The 24,414-nt window shown below is 30.7% G+C and overlaps 4 protein-coding genes across 6 annotated transcripts in view; 3 read left to right on the forward strand and 1 right to left on the reverse strand.

Annotated features, from left to right (window-relative positions):
- Window positions 1–4,724: 4,724 nt before the first annotated feature.
- Window positions 4,725–6,076, forward strand: LOC101504084 (protein DOG1-like 4). The gene has a single exon (XM_004503839.4). The coding sequence runs from the start codon at window positions 4,740–4,742 to the stop codon at window positions 5,700–5,702; it is 963 nt and encodes a 320-aa protein (XP_004503896.2). The 5' UTR covers window positions 4,725–4,739; the 3' UTR covers window positions 5,703–6,076.
- A 1,093-nt stretch (window positions 6,077–7,169) lies between these two features.
- LOC101504389 (small ribosomal subunit protein mL104 (rPPR9)) lies at window positions 7,170–9,211 on the reverse strand. The gene has a single exon (XM_004503840.4). The coding sequence runs from the start codon at window positions 9,162–9,164 to the stop codon at window positions 7,614–7,616; it is 1,551 nt and encodes a 516-aa protein (XP_004503897.1). The 5' UTR covers window positions 9,165–9,211; the 3' UTR covers window positions 7,170–7,613.
- Window positions 9,212–14,476: 5,265 nt separating this feature from the next.
- Window positions 14,477–19,025, forward strand: LOC101504710 (uncharacterized). Of its 2 annotated transcripts, XM_004503841.4 has the most exons (4): window positions 14,477–14,657; window positions 15,183–16,395; window positions 17,885–17,959; window positions 18,338–19,025. In XM_004503841.4, exons 2-4 carry the CDS (start codon window positions 15,484–15,486, stop codon window positions 18,452–18,454), a joined length of 1,104 nt encoding a protein of 367 aa, XP_004503898.1. In that variant the 5' UTR covers window positions 14,477–14,657; window positions 15,183–15,483; the 3' UTR covers window positions 18,455–19,025. The 2 variants fall into 2 exon arrangements, with proteins under 2 accessions (XP_004503898.1, XP_027191808.1); XM_027336007.2 differs by lacking the exon at window positions 14,477–14,657 and having other exon boundaries at window positions 15,161–16,395.
- A 1,252-nt stretch (window positions 19,026–20,277) lies between these two features.
- The window catches only part of LOC101505038 (aldehyde dehydrogenase family 3 member H1-like), a 5,573-nt gene continuing 1,436 nt past the window's right edge, over window positions 20,278–24,414 (forward strand). Inside the window, exons 1-10 of one of the 2 annotated variants that reach the window (XM_004503842.4) lie at window positions 20,278–20,639; window positions 20,867–20,968; window positions 21,096–21,339; window positions 21,945–22,013; window positions 22,091–22,187; window positions 22,830–23,036; window positions 23,436–23,551; window positions 23,632–23,736; window positions 23,811–23,983; window positions 24,073–24,163. In XM_004503842.4, the coding sequence (XP_004503899.1) occupies window positions 20,602–20,639; window positions 20,867–20,968; window positions 21,096–21,339; window positions 21,945–22,013; window positions 22,091–22,187; window positions 22,830–23,036; window positions 23,436–23,551; window positions 23,632–23,736; window positions 23,811–23,983; window positions 24,073–24,163 (1,242 nt within the window). In that variant the 5' untranslated portion in view covers window positions 20,278–20,601. Of the gene's footprint in view, window positions 20,640–20,846; window positions 20,969–21,095; window positions 21,340–21,944; window positions 22,014–22,090; window positions 22,188–22,829; window positions 23,037–23,435; window positions 23,552–23,631; window positions 23,737–23,810; window positions 23,984–24,072; window positions 24,164–24,414 lie in introns of both variants that reach the window. The other variant, XM_004503843.4, reaches the window with a different exon arrangement.

Below are 24,414 nucleotides of genomic sequence, written 5' to 3' on the forward strand. Positions count from 1 at the left end.
AGGATCCAAATTCTCTAGAATAGAGAACTACTCCCTCAGTCAATAAATATATGTTAACAAATACATCAAAGATAATTTATACATTAAAAGAAAATTAATCCATTTTATTTATATTTTAAAGTTGAAGAAGTACTGGTATGACGTGGTTACATGATTTTGACCGACAAACAAATATTAGATGATTTATATTTCAATTTAATCAAATTAATTATGAAAAAAAAAAACTGAGACTTAAAGTGGATTGTCCAATCGGGAGAAAATAAAATAATTAGTGAAGTAGTACCTACTAACCTTGAGTTTTGGTAAAGGGAGAAAATTGATTGAAAAATAGATTTGTAATTCTCAAAATTCTAATTCTAGATAATACATTGTATAAAATTTAATTAATTTTTATGAAAATCGACGAAATTCTTTAATAGTTTAATAGTATAAATTAACGATTTTTTTGTATCTTAGAAATGCGATTTAATTAGTGTTAATTCGACGAGTTGAAATTTAAAATATACATTTGTTTATTTTTTATTTTTACCGAACTAACGTTAATTGTTTCACTATCTTAATTGTAAAGACAAAAAGGACTATTAATTTATACATTTGAATAGTATAATTGCCTTTCATTAAATTTTTTAATAATTTTAAAGCACTTATTTACATTGGACCAAGTTGTCCACCATAGCATGCACCTTAAAACAATAGTTTTTATAACTTTTATTTTTTTTAACAAAAATAAATATATTTAGGATAACTGTGTTAAAAAATTAGTCAAAATGTTTATCAAACTATATTTACCTTCAATCGAACTCTGATTATTAGGACTATGTTTCCCTAAGAATTAGAGGATTAATAAAAAATAAAAATCCTTAAAACTTAGATGATGATTGAAGACATTTTTCATAAGTATTGATATAAGTTAACAACTATTCTTATTCTTATATGACTAAGATATTGTTTCAATTAGTATTGGTTCAACAAGTTAAACTTTAAGAAGCAAAATTATTTTTACTAAACTAACTTCGATTGAGTTATCGTATCAGTTGTAATTAAGAGAATCATTATGAAGAGTCTCACCAATATTTGTTTTATTTAATAGTATTTAGATGAATTGTGTAGATTGACTACACTTAAAACATAACCACCTCTAAAAAAAATTTCCTTTCTCTAAAACTTTCACACGACGGCAGTAGTTTTGAGTATGAATGTCAATTTCATAAATTTACTAATTATTGATCTCAATTCACGTATGAAAGAGTAAAAATATTTTCTAATTAAAAAAATCTTACTAACCGAAGACCCAAAAATTTATGGGTTGAATGGAGTCTATATGCTAATTTTTTCAAAAAATCAATTTTCAGGTAAAAATTTTAAAACTTTTATACGTTGAAAATTTTATGCGAAAAAAATCAAAATTTTCATGAGAAAATAAATGATTTAATAATTATTTTTTTAAAAAAAATATTCAATTTTTCAAAAAAATTCGATTGGCTAAATATTCCATAAACTCCTCTCACTTAATCTTAAAAAACAATTACAATTTTAAAATATTATCTCAATGAAAAAAAAAAACTTAAATATGAAAAGATTTAATAAAGGCTTAATTTACTGCTGAGTTAGAGCAGGAGCCTTCAGCTGCAAGCAATGACAGTTACTGTCTTCAACGTAATGGGATCCGATTCTAATACAACTAGGTGTGATTGTGAGTAACATGCAACTGCAACATAGATTAAGAACAACAAACTTCAAATAGTCAAACACGGTTTTATATATTTATATTTAGATATAATATAAAAAAATGTAAGTGCATGGTTGGAAATTTGAAAATGGAAAAATTTAAAACTTAAAAAGTAAGTCTAGTGTTGAGACGAGCCAAACTTTCTTAATGTGGAAAATCACGATTTATAGTTTTTATATTTCGTCTACTTCATTCAATAAAATTAAATTAAAAAAATGAAGATACTCCAATTATTCTTTATGTTTTATTTTATTCAATGTAGCACTTTTAATCCCAATGACTTTACGTTTTTTTATTTTGTTGCCGATGATGCACATTGCCGACGTTCTCTGGTCGACATTGGACCGCTTTTACATTTTCCCTTTTTGAAATCTACATTTATTGCTGATGTTTATCTAATCAACATCAACATACATGCTTAGCTGTTTTGGTGCAACCGGGTCTCATATAGCGAAAATAGCCTTATATCAAATTAGACTTTAAATAGAATAAATTTACACTCAAATTATATTAAACATTTTAGATTATGAGAAATCTTTAGAAAAGTCTACATTAATTTATTATGATAAGTCATTGATATATTTTGAAAAATATGTTATTTATATTTTACTATTAATAAAGAATTGATGGATTATAATTATTATTAAAAAAATAAGGAAAAAAAGTCAATTTTTAGAATAGCATAGCCCTAGTCTTTCCTCTCTTTTAGAATATCTCCTCCTCCATTAGTATACTCCTAACAAAGTATTTTCCATAAATTTTGCAATACATGAATTTGATTTGTAAATTTTTTTAAAGATTGACTCGACATACGATTAATAGAAGTTTGATATGAGGTGATAAATATATTTATTTATTTTTAAATAATAAAATATTTTAATAAAATTAAATTTTATTTTGAGATTATATTTTAAATAATACAAATTTATATGACGTTCTATTTTAATTATATTGTATAATAATATATTTAAATACATCAAAGAAATAAAGAAGATTAATATGTTTAAATTATTAAATATTTAATATATAATAAAACATTCAAAATTTAATATAATAATTATAATACTAATAAAAAAAATATTATTTGTATTTATTTAAGTAGGTCGACTTTGTAAAATATTTTATGTAACTTGTAGTATAATTTTTTTTTTAATTTTTAAAGAGATGATAAATTTTATTTCATGATAATTAACTCATACAAGTCCCGAGTTCAAACCAGAACAAGACGTCTAACCTAACAATATCAGCATCTGAAAATTGAGCTAGGACTTAAGGATTATAGTATGTCCCTTTTAGTTAAATTGATTTTTTAATTTAGAAGTCTTTACTTTGTCAATTTAAAAAAAGTTTGGTCTAATCTGACCAAATCTTAGATTAAACTGTAAGTGTTGTAGATTAGTTTTACCTATTTCCGCTCATAGTCATCATGAAGATGAAATAAAAGTAGAAAGTTTCAAGGCCCTTAAACACATTTAGAAAATACTTATATTATATTATATTATATTATATTATATTATATTATATTATATTATATTATATTATATTATATTATATTATATTATATTATATTATATTATATTATATTATATTATATTATATTATATTATATTATATTATATTATATTATATTATATTATATTATATTATATTATATTATATTATATTATATTATATTATATTATATTATATTATATTATATTATATTATATTATATTATATTATATTATATTATATTATATTATATTATATAACCTTTGATTTTTTGACACAATTTCTTTTAAAATCACACACATTGATATGTTGATTGTGTAAAAAAAAAATTACATTGACAATGCTTAAAAATTTAAATTTTATATTATATGTCTTATTTGTAATACTTTTTATTTTAATTATTTGTCTCTATAAATCTATCAGTGAAATATTAATTATATTTGGTACAACTATAATTATTTATTGTATCTCAACTCATATAATTATTTCATTAACGACTTTAATATTAATATTTTAATAAATAAAATTCATTTTTATCATAAAAGTTAAGATGCATAATTATTTTTTAAAAAAAGATACATAACTTAAACGAGACACATGATGTGATATGGATGAATCGTAAATATGAATTTTTTACCAATGAATTCTCAAGTAGCAAAATTTGAATTCATGCTTGCATTTTAGTTAATTTTAACTAACGAGATTTTGTTAAAGTTGAAAACATAAAAAATATTAAAGTTTGAATTCTTGACCAAACTTTGGATCAAGTCTCGAGAACAAAAGGTTAAGAGAAAAAATAGTTCACTTTTCTTCAGCTTACATTTGTAAATTGCTATAAAAAATTCAAAAAAAAAATAATATAAAGTTAGGTTAATTGGTTTTTGAATGACGTTAAATTACAGTTGTATTTTTTTCCATATTTTTTATTTAGTGGGATGTACGAAATTCTTGCTAGTATAAGTGTAATGCAACTTGCTGTTGTTATCAAAATTTTGTGGAAGCAAGGTTGGCACAGTGGCACATGATTCCCTGCAGTTGACAACTTTCAAGTTATGCCATTCATTTTCAAATCTCCATATCTTATCTATCTACTATGATTATATCATCATATACTAATATGAGTAAACAATTTGAGCAAGTGGTCTTCACTCACATACTCACACACATCAAACTTGTTCAACTTTTTGTTTTATGAAGAAAAAAATTAGGTCACTTGGATATCGGAATTAATTCTGATGAAAATATGTCTCAAAGAATGTTGATAGAGTTATTTATATACTAGTGATTAACGACTAACGAAATTTTCACGCTGAAAGCAAAGATTAAACTTATATTTTTACAAAATATGAGTTAACTTCTTACTATCTAAGTCAACATTTTATTACCAAGCGATTTTAGTTACAACTATATATATATATATATAACAAGATTTAATTTAATTTTTATCTCTTATGTTTGTCCTTCAACTTTCCAGATTAAATATTAAATATAGTGAATCAATGCTAGTACTATAAAACAAATGGCGAAAACCCCTGAAACTAAAAGCCGCCATAAAATGTTACACACTCATAACCCCCCACTTGCCTATAAAAACATGAACACATTGGTGAAATACATTGAGCAAAGTATTCTACACCACCAAAAAAAGATGTCTTTGCATCCAAACAATGCCACTGATGACATTAACTTTGATGGTGAAAGCTTCCACAATTTTTTTGAGTGTTGGCTAGTTGAACAAAACCAACACCTGAATGAACTTGTAGCAGCAAAATCATCTCAACCTCAGCTCGCAATTGACAGAATGCATACGCTGATTGATAAAGTAGTTGAACATTATCAGTTTTACTACAAGGAAAAATCAAGGTATGCAAAAAAAGATGTGTTGTCCATGTTTTCACCATCATGGATAAGCTCTTTAGAAGAGGCTTTTCTTTGGATTGGTGGTTGGAGACCAAGCATGGCATTTCACTTAGTATATTCTAAGTGTAGTATGCAATTTCAAGCAAGGTTGAATGATCTTATTCAAGGACTTAAAACATGTGACTTGGGAGATCTCTCATCATCTCAACTAGCTGAGTTTGATGATTTGCAAAAGAGGACTATAAAAGAGGAGAGGGAAATAACTGGTTTAATGGCTGAACATCAGGAAACGGTTGCCGATGCTCCCATGGTGGAGTTGTCACATGTTGTTTCTGAGATTATTAGAGATGATAACCAAATAGGAGAAGAGAATGAGAAGAAGTTGGAAGAGAGAATTGAATCAACTCTGGAACCAAAGGTTGAAGGTTTGGAGAAGATACTGCATAGAGCTGATGATTTAAGGTTGAGAACATTGCAGGGAATTGTTAGTATTTTGACTCCACAACAAGGGATTCATTTCTTGATTGCTGCTGCAGAGCTGCACCTGAGGCTGCATGAGTGGGGCAAGAAGATGGATGATGCCAAAAGGGGTAATAGGGAGAGTGAAAGCAATGGTTCATGACAGCAGCAATTAATTGGATTCAATCAATAGGAAAAATGGATGTTGCATTACCTTGGACTTTATGTTGATGTGATGTTTATTATGACTGAGATGAAGAAAAATAAGGACACTTAAGGTAGGAAACTGATTAAATCATTCCTTTTTAGTTCTCACAGTTTTAGAAAAAGAGGCCCATGATCTGAAACAGGGGTCCTAGTTTAGGTTTCAACTTTTGTTCAATTTCAAATTAGACAATCAAAAACATGTTTGATTAGTCCACTCATTCACATTTTTTACAATGGCAATCTTTGCATTTATATTCATAAGAGGCCATTTGAATTTGCAAGCAAATTTCCTCTTTATTTTATTTTATTACAAAAGCAAATGTCTTCTATTGCAAGAATGCTTGGTCAATTTACACAGCAGTTGCCTCGCTGCTACAACGTTACAAGTGTATAACTTTACTCCCTAGTAACATTTGTCTGTTAGAAGTTATTTGACTGTGATGCATCATAAATCATAATGCGTGCCCGTGATATTTTGAATATTAAGAACTTTGTTGAAGAAAGTAGGTTCTGATAGTGATATTCTTCCAGGGTGTACATATACATCGATCCAATGTTTCGTTTTAATTGATTGAAAGTTCGTGCAAAAGTATAACTGGAATGTTAGTGGACTGCAGCTTCCTCTATAAATAGCTGCATGCTCCCCTATGAACTGACTCTGGTTCTTTGATGAAAATTTAATCCTCAACATGAATGAATGACAAGTTTTTCTCTGCTGATTGACACCCAGAAAAGCTGTTAATTGAATTGAGGAAAACATTTTAACACAACAATGAGAAGAAAGATTATTATATAAGGATATTCTCAACACCACCAAACCAAGTACAGATACAGAGAACTTACCACACAGTATAAAATAACACTATGAAAAAATTGAAATTCCTTTATCTTCAATTCTAAATCGTCATGGTCATACATTATATAGAAGTCTGAAAAAAATCAAATGTTATAAGAACTTCCAGGAAAAAATATAAGTATTTGTTTAAAACCTTTGGTTGAAATCAAAATGAAGGTTGAAAGGTTGAAATCAAAATGAAGGTTGATTTGTGAATTGTGATTAGAATGACAAGCACAGGCATGCCAGCAGTTTGATGTTTACACTATCCAAGCTTACAATAAAATGTGTTACAGTTTTCGTCAAAAATAAAAAAAATGTGTTACAGTATTAGTTAAGTAGAAGGAACGAAATCATTATATATGTTCTACCCCACTACACCTTTTTCTTCCAAATGTTATTGGAAACTTTTAGCCTTTGAAGCTCTATTCACTACTTACATAGTACATAAATATTAAACCAATTTATTGATGGCAAACTAATGACTCCAAATCAGTATATGTAGTGTACCAGAGTTTGAAATAAAAGACATTACAACAGATTTGCCATCAGTAAATATTTTTTTCCCTTCAAAGCCAAACAAAACTATGAACGAAATCGCTGGAACACAGCATGGATTTATAATCAACCAGTTTGAATGTTTCTATCAGTTCTTCTGAGGCAGCAATAGTACAAAATATTTATAACACTTGATTAACATTTCTCGGGCAACTCTTAAAATACCTTGAACAAATTTCATCAATACATAAAAGATAATGTGGCATTACATGATTGTAGTCACATGATTTGCTACCCGGGCAGGTTAACTGAGCTTGATGAAAAAGCAATCAAGTGTTATTTGAAATTCTTTGGTTCTGGTTCCAGAAATAGTTCAAAAATACTGGGATGTATGTATGGCATTTAAATTCCTTCAACAAATTATTTCCATTCTTAAATTACACCATCCAAGCACAAGGTAAGAGTAAAACTAATCATGACAAAATGAAAACAATGTTCATAACAAGTCTTCTATTTCTAAGTGCAAAAATGAGATCAAATTGCTCGACCCATTGATCGTTTAGGCTTCTTCACAAAACTCAACCGAATCTGTTTCAGGCGACTTCTCTTCCTAGCCATTTTCTCAGGCAAAGTTTCCCTCTTCTTCTCCTTAACAACCCTCTTCTTCTTCAAAAATCTCGGGTCAACAACATACTCTTTCGGAGTCACAGCCAATCCTTTACTACAAGCTTCATTGAAGAGAGCATTTGCCTTATCAACACGATTATGTGCACCCAATTTAGTCATCAACAAATCATAAGTCTTAACTCCAGGTTCACACCCATCAGCCTTCATCATACCAAAGATCTTCAAAGCATGATCAATCCTCTCAATTCCACACAAAATAGTTAGAAAACCAAAGTAAGCCTTTTCATCAAGAAAATCACCATACCCAGCAGATTTCATTCCATCAATCATTACATCACCTTCTTCCAACCTTGCAGCCTGATACAAACTCCTAATCAAAACAATAAAAGTAGTTTCATTTGGATTACATCTCCACCCACCCATCGAATAAAACAACCCTAAAGCAGCATCGGTTTTCCTAATCTTACACAAATTCGTTATCAACACATTGAATGTCTCCACATTCCTTGGAACACCATGATAATCCATTTCCACAAGCACTTTCTCCGACTCCGAATGAAGCTTAAAAGGATCCTTTAGGCGACATATTTTGCTAATACAATCAAGCATAGCATTGTAAGCTCCTACACCAAGCTCAAATCCTCCACGATACATCTCTCCGGCGAGTCTCCGAGCTTGTTCGATCTTCCCATCAACGCAATAACCCGTTACCAATAAATCACACATCGCTTCGTCGGGGAAAAACTCATTCGCCAAATCCTTGACCATCTTCTCCGCATAACTACCATAACCCTTCAAACAAAGTTTCTCAACAACCACCTTCAATGAACCACGGTCCCGCGTCAACCCGTAATCTTTCTCCATTCTGTCAAAAAATTGAACCGCCTGATTCGGACGATCAGCACGAACAAGCCGGTCAATTGCCGAGATTAAGGTTTTCGGCCCCGCGCCGCCGGCGGTGAGGACTTTGTCCATCGCTTTGAAGTCATTCCGGCGACCGAAATAGTCGACGAAATAAGATACAGTTTCGTCGGTGTGTGTAAATTTGGGATTCGAAGCGAGCCACTGGTGAAACCCTAAAACAATTCTTCCAGCTTCGGGAGAGAGGTCTAGGGTTTGGAGAATCACATTAGGCGTTGGAGTAATGTGTGAGAAACTAAGATGAAGCCGCTCAGCGACAGATGAAGGATCGGAGTCCGATTCATTAAGAAGCTGTGAGGAGAGTGCGGTAGCGATCGGATCCAATTCGTTTGGGGGTGTTTGGGTTGGGGAAACGGGTTTCGACGAGAAGTGTTTGATTTGGAAGAGTGGCGATGGAGGAAAAAAGTTTGGTGAAAATTTGGGAGGGGTTTGGTGAGGGAAATAAGGTGGTGGTTCAATTGAAGATGAAGAGAGGAAGGATAGAGAACGGAAACGAACGGATCGGAGTAAGAGTCTTCGAAGTTGCAGCGACGCCATTTTTAGGGTTTTTGGAGAATGGTGAAGAACGGTGAAGAAGCTTACAAGGTGGGTAACGTGGCAACGGCTACAAAGGGGAGTTGGATTAGGCCCGGCCCATTTTAATTATTTTTGGGTAAGCCCGATATGATTTTGAGAATTATACTGTTCACCCCCCTCTTTTAACTCCCACCCCCAACCATAAAGAAAAGGTCATTATACCCCTTATTTCATCTATAAAACCCTAAAACAAAAATACTTTTCTTTTTTCACCCATTTTTTTGAAACTCTGAAATATTCGATTCTCCCACCCTACCAAAAATTTGAATCTTTCAAACATCCGAAGTGAAAAAGTAAGGCAACTTTAGAAACTTTCGTTGAATATGAAAGTTTCGAAACATATTTTTTTTCAGAAATTTTCAAAATTTCGAAACTTTCTTTAAACTTGAAACTTTCGAAGTACAGAAGTTTCGAAAGGTTCGTTAAACTTGAAAGTTTCGAAGTACAAACTTTCGAAACATTCGAACAATGCGAAACTTTCGAAACGTAAAAGTTTCGAATATTCTGAAAGTTACAAAAAAACATGTTTCGAAAAACCTTCGAAAGTTCTGGAAACTTACGTTTCGGAACTTTCATCTTCAACTAAAGTTCTGAAAGTTTGTGTTTCGGAAGTTTCGAATTTAACGAAACCTTCGAAAGTTTCATCAAACTAAAGCCTCGAAAGTTTCAACTTCAACCAAAGTTTCGAAAGTTTTGATTTTCTGGAAAAATTACATTTCAAAACTTTGGTTTTTGACAAAAGTTTCGAAAATATTGTTGAAATCTCACCTCTGATTGTTTCGAAAGTTTAAAACTTTCGAATAGTAAATTTTTTTGGATAACTTTCGAAAGTGGGGGTGAAAAAAGAGTGTGGTAAATTTGTTGAAAAATTTTATATAAGATAAAAAAGGGTAGATTGGTCAATAAAAAAATATGGGGGGTGGAAGGTAAAACTGTGGGAGTGCACGGTACATTCCTCTTTGATTTTTTGGGTTAATAGGCTTCTTTTTTACGGTGAAAAATTTACTATGTATCTCATTATTTATCTATGTACCCCTAAAATATAAAGGAAAAGATTAAAATATCCATATATATATATATATATATATTAAAAATGGTCTTTTTTTTATTTCTGATTTTTTTTTAAAGTTTTTTGATACATAGTTTCAACAAACTTTTTCAAATTTTCCAGTACAGAACATCACTTTCGAAAATTATTTTTGAAGTTTTTCGGAATTATCGACAAAATTATTTCAAGTTTTCCATAAAATAATATTCTACCAGCAAACTACATTTTCGGAAGCTACCGAAAAACTTCATCCACAAGTTTTCCGATAGTTGTTTTATTTATTTTTTTAAAATATTTATTAAATTGTTTTTATTTTTATTTTTTATTATATTAGTATTTAATTAATTCATTTAGTTTAACTATTTTTTTTTCAGTGGATAGGTAGACAACAAAGTTGTAGCAATAATTTGTGACTTTGAATCTTCATCGTCTATGGATGTTGCTTCAGAAATGTTTCGTCCAACAACATCGTGTAGAAGGCGACAATTTATACTGGAAGATGATGACTTAGAGGAGCAGACTCGTATATCTATCACTAAGGAGGATGAGTACACGACGAGTATTAGATACAATATGATGAGGTAACACTGTACAGTAAGAGGGACGTTGTAACATCTCGCTTTTTCGAGACATTAACTAACGAAATTCTAAACGTAAAAATACAAATTCGTTTTTATTTATTTATGATTATCTTAAATATTCATTTACCTTAAAATTAATTAATAACATTTTTAGTTATATTTTAAAAAATAATAAATCAAAGTATTTACGATCACTAAAAGTAAATTTAATACGTTAAACAAAAGAAACTCATAGAGCCAAAACTATTGATGTTTTACTACCAAAACATAAATCCTAATTGGTCATAAACTTTGAACTTGTGGAAAACTCACCCAACAAGTATAACATCGGCACAAAAGTATCTCATAGTCCCCAACTGCATGCTATTGTACTTCTTCGCATTTCTCCTATTAGGTTGACCGTAACATTATTCACTCAAGTAACACTACATATGACGTCCTGTCATATATAAGGGTCATCTCCAAATAACAAGCACATAGCAAATTTGCATGCATATATAGTTGTTATAGCAAAATATAAATAAATCTTCTTAAATATCACTTCCCCCGCAAGGGCTTCGTGGGTCCTTCCAAGCAACACCACTGACTCAAAATCCCCACAAGGATTAACAATATAGATCACTCAACCAGAGCGTCCAAAATCATGTCAAGCACAATCAGTATAACAACAGTACGTTTGAGGGATGAAACACTAATTCTTGAATATCTTCCTTTTTCTCTCCTAAATATTTCGCAGAGCATTTTTTGAATATAAGGCGTCACCTGACATTCGGAATAGGCTAAACAAAACCTCAAGGAATTAGGTTTATGGGCCATTCTCCTTATATATCCAATATAACCTCCATTCCTGGTCAACGTGAGACTAACCACTCATAATTGAATTCCAAATGGGCTAAACAATGATTCATAAGAAACTTAGACACCACATCTCAACCCAAAACCTTACGGCATTAGGTTTATGGGTCATTCTCCTTATATATCAAATATAGCATCCATTCCTGGTCAATGTGGGATTAACCACTCATAATTGAATTCCAACAACCGATCCATGCTTTTATTATTATTATTATTATTATTATTATTACTAAAAATTAAAATAACACGGTACAATAATAACTATCACCAACATTTTCTAGAATACTTATATCAACTCCTAATAAGGTAAAATATAAAAATAAAATAAAATGACGGTTACATTCTATCTACCTTAAATAGTTTAGTCCTCAAAACTGATGAAGAAAAAATGCGGGTCTTACATTCTATCAACCTAAAAACAGTTTCGTCCTCGAAACCGACATTAAAGAGTTCCTAGATATAACACACTTATCTTGTTCCTTTTTATCATTAGAAATGGAGAACGTGATATTTCAACCTAAGCCATGAAAATTGTTTTCAACGTTTCCCGATTCATGTTTTTATTATTATTATTATTATTATTATTATTATTATTATTATTATTATCAAAAATTAAAATAACACAATACAATAGTAACTATCACCAAAAATTTATAGAATACTTATCTATAAGATAAAATATAAAAATAAAATAAAATGTCTGAATGTTACATTCTACCTATTTCGTACTCGAAACTGATGAAGAAAAATGCGGGTGACGTGAGGTGAATTGACACGGTATCTCGGAGATATTAATTCTTAATTATTATGATGTATTAATTATTTATGACATATTAATTATTAACTATTTAATGACATATTAATTATTAACTATTTAATGATGTATTAATTATTAACTATTTATGGTGTATTAATTATTAAATATTATTTATGATGTACAAAAAAAAGGGCGTGTATCGGAAAAATTGTCTATGAAGTTTTTCGAAAATATTTGTACCAGAAAAGTTAAAGAAAATTTTTCGGTAATACATATTTTTATTCTGCACCGAAAATCTCTTTTTGAGTTTTCCGATAAACACCTTTTTTATTGAAAAACTTATAAAAAGTTTTCTAAAATACTCTGTGTATCGAAATTATTCTAAATAGTTTTTCAAAAATACCAAAAATCTTTTTTAGTAGTTCTGAAAATAATAAAATGTTAAAAAACGAAGGTATTTTTTGGTATTTTCATAAATTTGTGGGCTATAAATATAAAATATAAAAGTGGGATATAAGATAATTTTTTCTTCTATAATAGGTTACCGGGCACAATGGCCTGTAATACGAGTCTGCTTTTATTTTTTATTTTAAGTAAATATAAACTAGTATAATACATGTGTAATTAAACAAAGAATGGGTTGCCAGTTGTTAATATATTTATATTCAAAGAATAATTAAAGAAAGAATAGTAAATAAAATTTAAATTATATTAAATTCTTTTATAGAAGTAAATTATTATACAAAGATATACGAAGATTATATTTTTTTTCAGAAAAAAAATCTCAAATTTGTCATAAAAATCAATGTTTAAAATGTTTAAAAGACGAAATTTGTTATCAAAATAATATATTCTCTATTTATGTTTAAATTTTGTGACTCTATTACCTCGATTAGTTGATAGTACTTAGAAATTGAATTTATATTTTATTAGTCTAAAGAATACAACAGTGTAAAATGATTGGATAATAATTAAAGAAAGAATAGTAAATAAAGTTTAAATTATATTAAATTCTTTTATAGAAGTAAATTATTATACAAAGATATACGAAGATTATATTTTTTTTCAGAAAAAAAATCTCAAATTTGTCATAAAAATCAATGTTTAAAATGTTTAAAAGACGAAATTTGTTATCAAAATAATATATTCTCTATTTATGTTTAAATTTTGTGACTCTATTACCTCGATTAGTTGATAGTACTTAGAAATTGAATTTATATTTTATTAGTCTAAAGAATACAACAGTGTAAAATGATTGGATAATAATTAAAGAAAGAATAGTAAATAAAGTTTAAATTATATTAAATTCTTTTATAGAAGTAAATTATTATACAAAGATATACGAAGATTATATTTTTTTTCAGAAAAAAAATCTCAAATTTGTCATAAAAATCAATGTTTAAAATGTTTAAAAGACGAAATTTGTTATCAAAATAATATATTCTCTATTTATGTTTAAGTTTTGTGACTCTATTACCTCGATTAGTTGATAGTACTTAGAAATTGAATTTATATTTTATTAGTCTAATGAATACAACAGTGTAAAATGATTGGATAATTTTTGTGTGTAGAAAATTAATTTTATATAATTAAAATTAATAATCAAATGAGTTATCCTTATATATTAAAAGATTAAATGTATAGTGTTTAGATCAACTAAAAAAAACTCTTATAAACATAAAAAAAATCTACTTTTTTATCATTATTAAAAAAATGTCAAACTCCAAGGGTTGCTCAAACTAAATCCAAATACGCAGTTATTTACCGGTAAAAGCTCCCTAAAAACACGTTTTGACACGAGGGATTTTATTATTAGTTTTGAAAGATTTTATTGTTAGTTAAATAATGGTAAACGTTAAATGTATGAGTTACTATAACGTTTTTTGTTGACAGAAAACGGAAAAGTTACCTATCGGCTATCGCGGCTCAACAAAGGAAAAGGTTAAACGCGAAAGGACTTTTCTTTGACTTAAAAACGCGAAGAGGAGAATATTTAATAATAATAATTAATTAACACTAATCTAGTAATCTAAACTAAACAGTATCAATGATCCGTGTGTGGAGTGGGTAAGTCTGTGACGTGACGTGATATGATGAGTGAGTAATAATAATACACAGTTACACACAAGAACACAAAAGCGTGTAACACACACGGAAATTTAGGGAATTGAATTCTGCTTCTCCTTCTCCGTTATCGCCGCTTCGATTTCACGGTAAGATCAAAAAACTCTTCTTCGTTCATTTCAATTCAATGTCATTCTTTATTATTGTTATCTGTTATGTTATCAAATATCAACTCAATCTTCGGTTTCTTTTTTGTTTAACTCAAATTGACGATTTAATCCTTTTGCCATTACGATATTGAACTCCAACAATGTGTTCTGTTGCCTTTTGATTCTCAGTGCATGGTTCAAGTATGCTGATAGTGTTAGGATTTTTTACTCTCAAATGAAATTTGATTTTACTTGTAATTAATTTTAATCAATCTCACATTTTCGTTTATATATTATTTTGATTTAGTTTCAAAGAACTCGTGTACTGTTCGGATTTTGTTGATCCTGTTCCCTCATATTTACTTTTTACAATAGCTAATTTGGTTTAGCCCTTTGATTTGGTTATTACTTTGAGAAAACACTAATTTTCTTCGACTTGTCATTGTCTTCACTCTTCACATATTATTTTTTTGTTATTATTTAATTAAGGATTAAATTGAAGTGCAATCAACATTCATGCTTCAGGTTTATCAACAACTGGATCTGCACTTCAGTGTTGCAATTCTGTATTCTGCCGGACTCTGGAGAATCTATACATCCACCCTTTCAACTTGCTTCTAGGCCTGATTTTTTGTTTTTGTTTTGCTAGAGGTCTATACTTTGAGTTATATTTGAAGAAAAAACATGTTTTATGTGCGTGGTTGTATTTTGGTTGAAAGGTGTGCCGGTTTTTGGTTTCGTAGTTCTCAATGCAGAAGCATTGTGAACTCAGTTAAATAAATCTTATTGAAACAGAATGAGCCAATAATCTGGAAGTTCAAATTGTATGTTTGAATCTAAAGACAAAACTGATCAGATGGCTAAGGAAAATGAGTTAGGTATGACAAAGGAAGTTAGTGATGATGGTTCCTCGAGTGTCGAGGCTGGGGATTTAGAATCTCATTCTCGACTTAGTCTGGAGAGGGAGATGGGCTTACCGAGTTGTCGAGTGTGCCAGTGTGCTGAGTCTGATAAACGGGGAGATGCTGCTCTAGGATTTTTGGGCATTACCCCAGTAATAGAAAGGAAGAGGGAAGTAAAGTCTGATGGCGAGGGAATTCCAAAACATACGACTCTTCACAAAAACTTAGAAAGCAGACCTGGGATGATGGAATTTGTAAGCCCTGATGGGGAGGTTTTCGTCTGTAAGAATGATTTGGAAATTGGTTTGTCTTATGAAGATACGTTAATTGAACTTGGTTGTTGTTGTAAAAATGACCTTGGTTTAGTACATTATGCTTGTGCGCTCAAGTGGTTTATCAACCATGGATCTACCATCTGTGAAATATGTGGACATATAGCAAATAATATCAGGATATCTGATTTCAACAAGGTTGTTGGTTCTATAAAAGAGTACGAAGCATTGAGGGAAAGAACTGTCAATGGAGATCCTGGTCCTAATCAAGATCAACCAAATACTGGTGTCGATCCTGATGCTGTGGCTGCTATCCGGAGGCAACGATTAAGTGAAATTGCACTATGGTTTTGTCCTCATAATAGCAATAACATTAACAACAATAGCAATGTGGACACGCTTTCACAGGTTGTTTCTGAGCAGGCTTTGAATATTGTCCACGAAGAAGCTGGCCCTGAACAGAATACTGCAACTAAGTGGGCCGTAGAAGGTACAGGGATCCTGCTTGCTACAGGGCTTCTTACCATCACCCTTGCATGGCTTATAGCTCCTCGTGTTGGGAAGGTAGGTAAAATTGAATATCAAATATCAAATGCGATATGTAACCAAACATGCTAACATGTTTATATAAAAGGGTTTTGCTTAATGTTCTTTCTCTGCTTAAATGTGCCCTTATATGCATGCATGGACTCATAGCATCTTAATTTTTCAGAACATTAATGTTTTACATAATACTCCTTCATTTTCCTTCACTTTTCAATAAACTTCTTAATAAGGGCCAGATTAACCATTTTCCTGCATCTAACCATATACTCTTAAGATTTATCTGAGAATCTCATTTATGTATACTAAATTGAATGGTTAGATTATGGTTGTATCGTATATTATGAAATATGTTCAGTTTTATGATTACTACTGTAAGGCATTCACTTACGTGCAGTCTGTAAGGTATCTAGTGAAATAGGTCTTGGTTTCTGCTTTGTAACTAGCAAGAATGAGCTATAATAAATTGGTGCCATGCCAATGTAGCAGTACGTAAGTATTTGTTTCTTTTGGATCGGGTGATGATACTAGATTACTTTTTGGGAGAACATTTGGGCAGGGGAATGTTTATTATTTAGAAACCTTTCCTCTCCTATTTTATCCTTCTACTTTTTAGCTTACCATTAGCTGCTTCTATTCTATTTAGGGGTATGATTTTCTAAGGATATTTGAATGACAGGGAAATAGGTGAACTACAATCCTCTTTGTTCCTACTAGATTTTACGTCTATCAGTTGATTATGATAGGAGAGTTAGACTTTGGACTTCTATGTAGAGTTACTTTTCCAAGAGATACACACTTCTAGTCTGCAAAGTTTCCTTCTTGACAAACCTATTTGGAAGCCCAAATCTTTCTCGAAGATAAGTCTTTTGATTGGATGATTGTTCTCATTAAAGCTACTACAAATCACTTTTGCATTTTTGTGGGCCTCACATCTCATTTTTTATGTGTGATATGTGCAAATCTATTCTAGCCAAGAGTAAGTATGTCACTTGTTTCTGCAATTCAAGTTGCGTTACTTTCCTTTGGAACAGCCTTTTTGAAGCTTTACAGAGCAGTGGATGTGTGCCTCAACCCCAGAAAGCTAGGTTTTTTTTTTTAGTTAACAATAAAATTTTCACTTATAGTTAACTATAAAGGTTTTACAGTTTGTGCCTTTTTTGGCTATCCTTCAGTTTGCGTTGTAGGAGCATAATGCTTGTATGTTTAAGGGTGCTTCTGCCCCTAAAATTTGTTTGGTGGTTCACTGGGTCATGACTACTTCCAAGATAGTTACTGTTTGTTTTGGACCGAAAAAGTGATGACACAGCCTTATTGTATTCTTAGTTATTTCTTACACTTCCTTGTATATAATTAATTATCTGCATTTGTTTTTTAGGTATTATCTTGAAATATAGTGGTATTGTTTGTATTAGGGAATTGTGGTTATATGTATTGGCTTCTTATTCTATAGATTTTGGTCAGAAGCATGTGCCTGATACTACTACTACAACTTATATTTGTTGTCCAGAAAACTGCAAGAAGTGGTCTTCATATCCTGCTTGGAGGGATTTGTGCTTTAACAGTGGTGATTTTTTTCCGCTTTGTAAGTATTTCATGTACCTTCCTTTTGGGCCCCCTAGTTGTACTTTGTTAAATAAATTTGGTTCTGATTTTGTTATTGTTTGGCTTGATTAAAGCTTGACTATTCATTTAGAAGTAATTGAATATAAAAAGAAGATCCTGATTGTATCATTTGTATGCGGTTGTTCACTGTTCAATTTCAATCAGCACAGAGCTTTAAATAATTGAATGAATCATTTTCAAAATTATGACAGCAGGTAGCCAGGAACTATAAAAACAAAATACAGAAGATGCTTGTGATCTTAATGGCATATACATAACTGATCTGCAAGGTTTATTTATTTCAATTCCGGTGCTAATCTGAATCTGATTGTTTCACACGTGTAATTGATTATTGCAGTTTGTGCTTACCAGAATCAAGTATGGACCTGCACGTTATTGGGCAATATTGTTTGTTTTCTGGTTTCTTGTTTTTGGAATATGGGCTTCTCGGACGCACAGTGCCCATACAACGTGATCCCTTGGTACAAAGCTTTATCATATTTGTTTAGTTCTATCTTCCTATCAGCCCTCCCCTCCCCTCCCATCTGTTTGCACTTCAGTTTTATTTCCTTGCTATCTTAAATTTTGAGGTAATAGATATTCAGTTATTCACTATGAAACTTCTACAGAGTTATCGGATAGATCCTCGTATTTGTGCAATGTAAAATAACACTTGTGTGTTCCTTAGCTTAGATTTTAGGTCGTACACAGTACACACACTCATAAATGGCTAAACATGTGTATACACTACTCTGTAAGTACGATCATGAAAAATATCCAGACCCAATTGGTCAAATGAGTAGCAATGTATCACTTGCCATTTGCCAATGGGACAGCCGTCACGATACTGTGGCTGGGGTCAGTGAGTTACAGATCAACTACAATGATAAATTTTATGGCATTCAATGATATCTAATATGTGATATCCAATGGACGGCAGCTAAAGTGTACATTTGATAAGATTTGTTTTGAATATTGATATACCAATGTACAAAATATATATAAATTGTTACGTGGTGAAAGTGAGTGTAAATTGTGAATATTCACATGCCGGCGACACCTGTCAAAAGTATTTGCACTTGCTTATGCTATGGCGTGGGTTCCAAGTGAATTCTATGTGCTCAATGATTATTTATGCATCTATATTCAGACTTTCTTGATCCCAGCAAAGTGAAAGACATCCCAAGAGGTTCTTTCTGAAATGTTTTATCATTTATCCTCTTCAATAGAATATCCTCTTCTTTCTTTGAGAGTTATGTTATTATGTGAAACGTAACGAGGGCAAGCTGTTTCTAGCTTTGAGAAGATAAGGGTGAAAGAAACTAACCAATTTCCGTCTTACAGATTAGAGCTGAAGGAAAATGTTCAGTTCTGACTCGGAGATGTTAAAGTATATCATAATAACTTAAGAGTCTAGGGGACCATAAAATTTTAAGTTAATAGATATAAGACATAATATCTCATGCGATATTTAACTCAATTTCAAATAATAATTTAATTTTTTTTTTGTTTTTTGATTCGATTTTGTCTTAAAATATCAATAATATTATTATTTTCTTACATAAATTCATATAATTCATCAAAATTTTTAAGTAAAATTTATAAAATTAATTATCATGTTCGACATAATATAAATTTTATCAAATTCATAATTCAAAGATCAAATAAACTCATATTTGTAGTATTTATTTGATAAATTTGATGTTGTTGGAGAGACAAATATGAATTTATTTAAATACTTGAGTGATAATTAAATGCTTGGATTATGTTGCATATATTATTCTGGTTTTAATGAAAGTCAAATTTTAATGATAATAAAAAATTATTAGACTTATTAATTTGAGGTTTTATTTTTATAAACACATTTTCATAACATTTCAATACAAATAAATACATTTTAAATGTTTTAATCGGATTTTTGTTATTGGTGGGCCCACCTACCAATTTGTGAGGTAGGATGAGAGTTTAATACACTTATTTAAGCCTACCTATTTTAGGGTGGTGGATGGTGGGACGTGTTGGCTCGTCTTTCCACCACTAGTAGGTCCATTTGGCTCGTCTTATTCCTATAGTTAGTTAGGTGGAACATTCGATATGCTAGAACCACAACTGAAGCAGCCAAGATTTCCTCCATTTTACAACATGATTTACCACTGAAATATCATATATGATATATGTTATCACTCAGACGAGTTTAAGGACTTTGTTTTTATTAAAAAAAAAAGAGTTTGTTGCCTTAAAATTGGCAGAAGAAACAAAAGTCGCTTTTGTATAAGGTGAATTAGTTACATTTTTGTCTTGACCTAACAATGTGTGGATCATGATTGTCCTATGCTTTTGTATGAGCCGTTTCGCTATGATACGATTACGACTATCTTTTCTTTCACTTCTATTATCGACCTACGTGAGTTCTCGTACCACAAAAGTTCTACCCATTACATTACTGAAACACTCCTCGTATTCAAAAAAACTTAGATTAATTGAGACACAACCCGTTGACTCGTAGTCAAGGTTCACCTCATTATCATCAACAACCTTAAATGCAAATTTCATATTACTATTTTCTATTTGAATTAATTAATTGAAGACAACAATTTTTATGATTCTCTGTGTCTTACTACCATGAAAACACTCTGTCTTCGCCCGCTGCTTGCTCCTAGGTACATCTGCATTTTCCAATTTTTGTGTTTCTTTACTTCTATTTTTAATTCATAAACAAATTAAACCAATAACTATAAACTTCATATTATATCTTAGATATGAAAGAAAAATTATGTTTGGAAGCAAAATCACCTGAATGAATAACAGAATTACCAAAAAAATATCACAATTTAATCATATTATAATTGGAGATTGTCTTACTTCAGTTCTTCATGATGAGTAACAGTGGCGTAGTTGGTAGCAGAGCTTTTGCAAACAATTTAACCACAAAGTGCTTTCCCAAGCAACTTCATTTCCACTCTCGTACTCTTGTTTTCTCTTCATACTCGTAATCTCTCTCTCTCTCTCTCTCTCTCTCTCTCTCTCTCTCTCTCTTCACATTTTGATCATGTGTATTTGATTGTATTTGCTTAAGAATAATAATGTTCTTTTTATTTGGTTTTGAATTTGTGAAGGTGTTCTGCAACTCTATCTGTGGAATCAAAAGTAGAAGAGAAGCAAGTATTTGATGGAGAGAAGGCTGCTTTGCTTGTTAGAGAGCTCAGAAACAACTTTGATACTGGCAAGACAAAGAGTTATGAATGGCGGATTTCACAATTGAAGGCCATAGCTAAGATGTTAGAAGAGAAAGAGAAGGAAATTGTGGATGCTCTTAATAAGGACATTTCTAAACCTCCACTAGAAGCATTTATAACTGAGGTCTTCAATCAACTTTCTATTTTTTTTAATGGTTTGAATTAACTTATTTGAGTTTATATATTGACATAATTATTTTTTAGACTGTTTGAGAGAGTTTATGAGAACAATTTTTGATCTGTCCATAAGTTATTTTCAGCTTATTTTCATACACTCTAGGATAGCTTATTTCCAAAACAATTAATAGCTTATATGAAAACAATTTGATTTTATTTTTTGTTATTGAAATAACTTCTATATAATAAACACTTATATAATAAGCGCATAAGCACTTATGTTATAAACACATTCATCTATTTATCCAAATAAGACACATGATCCTGATGAACCTATTTAAAAGGACAAAACTCTCCAAGTGCCTATTTTTCGGTTCTCAAACTTATGCCAATGGATGGACCCATTTCTAACTGTTATTTTGTAGAATTCTTTCCATTTGTAGCAAATGGTAGTAATTCTATTAAAAGTTATTGTTAACAAAATCATAAGTAGCATAAGAATTCTCCTTATTCCCTTTTATTATGATGGTATTTAGTTAATGTGTTTCCATTTGTTACTCATTATTAGTATTTTAGTCGTCTCAGATTCTATTTGTGTACTTTTCAACGCAGATTTTCCAGGCGAAATCTTCATGTAATGAAGCACTTCAAGAACTTAAACATTGGATGAAGCCTGAAAAGGTAATTACAAAGAATAATAATGACTATGACTCAACTTGGTTTCATTAGTAATACACTTTTTTTTCTCCCTCTTTAAGGTGAGCACTTCAATCACAGCATATCCATCATCAGCAGAGATTGTGTCAGAACCACTAGGAGTTGTGTTGGTCATATCAACATGGAACTTTCCTATGTGTATGTAGAAGATGTTCTCTGTTAACTGCTATTGTGTGAATCGGGTTTGCATTAGAAGATGTTCATCTTTCACACAATCCGCGTCTTGATAAACATCTAGTTTTTGCATTTGAGTTGAAAATTTTATATGAAGTTTTCCTTAAATTTCCTTTTAAGAGAAAAATTTCTAAACATAGTTCATTTTATGTCAATTTCATTTTCAATCAAATGTAATTTTACAAAATCATGATATGTCAACATCAATTTACAAAATCACCCAAATATACATCTTAATGCTTTTGTAATATGCACAATAGCATAGTCTCATGTAGTGGGATGTCCCTTTGACACTTTTCTTTTGTTGAAATTTAATTTCACTAGTTAGTTTAAGTCTCAAATAAAATTTGTATTCAAATTTCACTTTAAAAATTATTTCCTTTCTCTGTATAAGAAATTGACCACAAGTTTCATGACACTGGCCAAAATTATGAATAGATTAGAGCTGAGTGAATCATACTTTTGCATCTTCTGCATAACCTTTTGGTATTCATGACTTTTCACTGTCACTGTCTAATGAGTTCATCAGTTTTTATCTTATTTTTTTTGTAATTGGATTTTTTATCTTCCCTTTCCATTGATAAAGATTTTATCTCCTACCTTCAGTGTTATCGTTGGATCCAGTCATCGGAGCCATTTCTGCGGGTAACACAGTGGTTTTGAAACCATCAGAAGTTGCTCCTGCAACATCTTCCCTGCTTGCTAATTTGCTAGAAAGTTATCTAGACAACTCTGCAGTAAGAGTTATTGAAGGTGCTGTTCCTGAAACAACTGCACTCCTTGAGCAGAAGTGGGATAAGATACTTTACACAGGTAAATTTTTCGTATCAATATCATTCCATATCTAAAAGATTCATCAGTCTCTTGGACTGTATAGAATTTAATAAGTTGAACTATAAGTGTTAATGATTGTTTATAGAATTAACAAATAATACTCACTTCAATTTCTGAACTTCCAGTTTTAATTCCTACTATAATGAAGCATCACTTCCAGTTATGAAGTGATAAAATTGGCTCTATTTGAAGCTGTTTCATACAAATTTTGAAACTTAGTACTTGTTATAACTTGCATCAAGAAATTTGAGTTGACATTAGTGACTTTTCACTCATTCGCAACTTTAAATTTATAATAAAAAGTCGCTTGTATTTGGCCCAATTAGCAGGCCAACTCTACTATAAGGTTTTATGCATAATAAACCTTTTTTTACTCAGGTAGTGCTAGAGTAGGTCGCATTGTTATGGCTGCTGCTGCAAAGCATCTTACTCCAGTGATTCTGGAGCTTGGAGGAAAGTGCCCTGCTGTTGTTGATTCGAATGTCGACTTACAAGTAACTAATCTCTTGAGCTTGTTATTATTTAAACATACGATAACATATTTTCGTCGATAATAATAATCATGAAATCTCAGGTCACTGCTAGGAGGATAATAGCTGGAAAGTGGGCATGCAATAGCGGACAAGCATGCATTTCTGTTGATCATATCATCACAAGAAAAGACTTTGCTCCAAAGCTTGTAAGATTGCCTCTATATTACAAAATTCATTGTGCTGTTACAGTATATTACTCTGATATGCTATCATTAAACAGATAAATGCTTTAAAAGAAGAACTGGAGATTTTTTTTGGGAAAAATCCAATGGAATCCAAAGACATGTCTCGTATTGTGTCTCCAATGCAATTCTCACGACTCGTGAGACTCTTGGATGAGGATAAGGTATCTGACAAAATTGTTTTAGGAGGTCAGAGGGATGAGAAGAAATTGTAAGTTAGCACTCCCATCTTGGTTATTAGGATTGGAATTAATCATATATAACAATAACCATAACATCAATTCTCCCTCTATATTGCAGAAAGATTGCTCCAACTATATTATTGGATGTTCCAGAAGAAGCTATGGTAATGCAAGAGGAGATTTTTGGGCCAATAATGCCAATTATCACAGTGAGTACTATATCATAACAGAAAGTACATTTAGGACTTGTTGCCAAGGAATACGACTATGTAGGAATGGCAGTGTTCTAAACGGAAATTTTCTAACTGCAGGCTTTAAATATATAATCACTATGTTACAATGTACTTTTTCATCAACCAGTTATTTGCAACCAAATTTGCAATAGAGAAATTATACATCAGGAAGGACTTGATATGTTTTTTATATTTGACAGTAAGCTAAGTCTTTTATATCTTTCCCT

The sequence above is a fragment of the Cicer arietinum genome, chromosome 6 (genome assembly GCF_000331145.2).
Source record: "Cicer arietinum cultivar CDC Frontier isolate Library 1 chromosome 6, Cicar.CDCFrontier_v2.0, whole genome shotgun sequence".
NCBI lineage: Eukaryota > Viridiplantae > Streptophyta > Magnoliopsida > Fabales > Fabaceae > Cicer > Cicer arietinum.

Excerpts from the sequence above, each read along its gene's own strand:
- LOC101504084 (XM_004503839.4), top strand. The coding sequence starts at position 4,740 with ATGGCGAAAACCCCTGAAACTAAAAGCCGCCATAAAATGTTACACACT.
- LOC101504389 (XM_004503840.4), bottom strand. The coding sequence starts at position 9,164 with ATGGCGTCGCTGCAACTTCGAAGACTCTTACTCCGATCCGTTCGTTTC.
- LOC101504710 (XM_004503841.4), top strand. The coding sequence starts at position 15,484 with ATGTTTGAATCTAAAGACAAAACTGATCAGATGGCTAAGGAAAATGAG. Across the intron at positions 16,396-17,884 it reads TAGCTCCTCGTGTTGGGAAG|AAAACTGCAAGAAGTGGTCT; the intron begins GTAGGTAAAATT and ends TTTGTTGTCCAG. Across the intron at positions 17,960-18,337 it reads TGGTGATTTTTTTCCGCTTT|TTTGTGCTTACCAGAATCAA; the intron begins GTAAGTATTTCA and ends TGATTATTGCAG.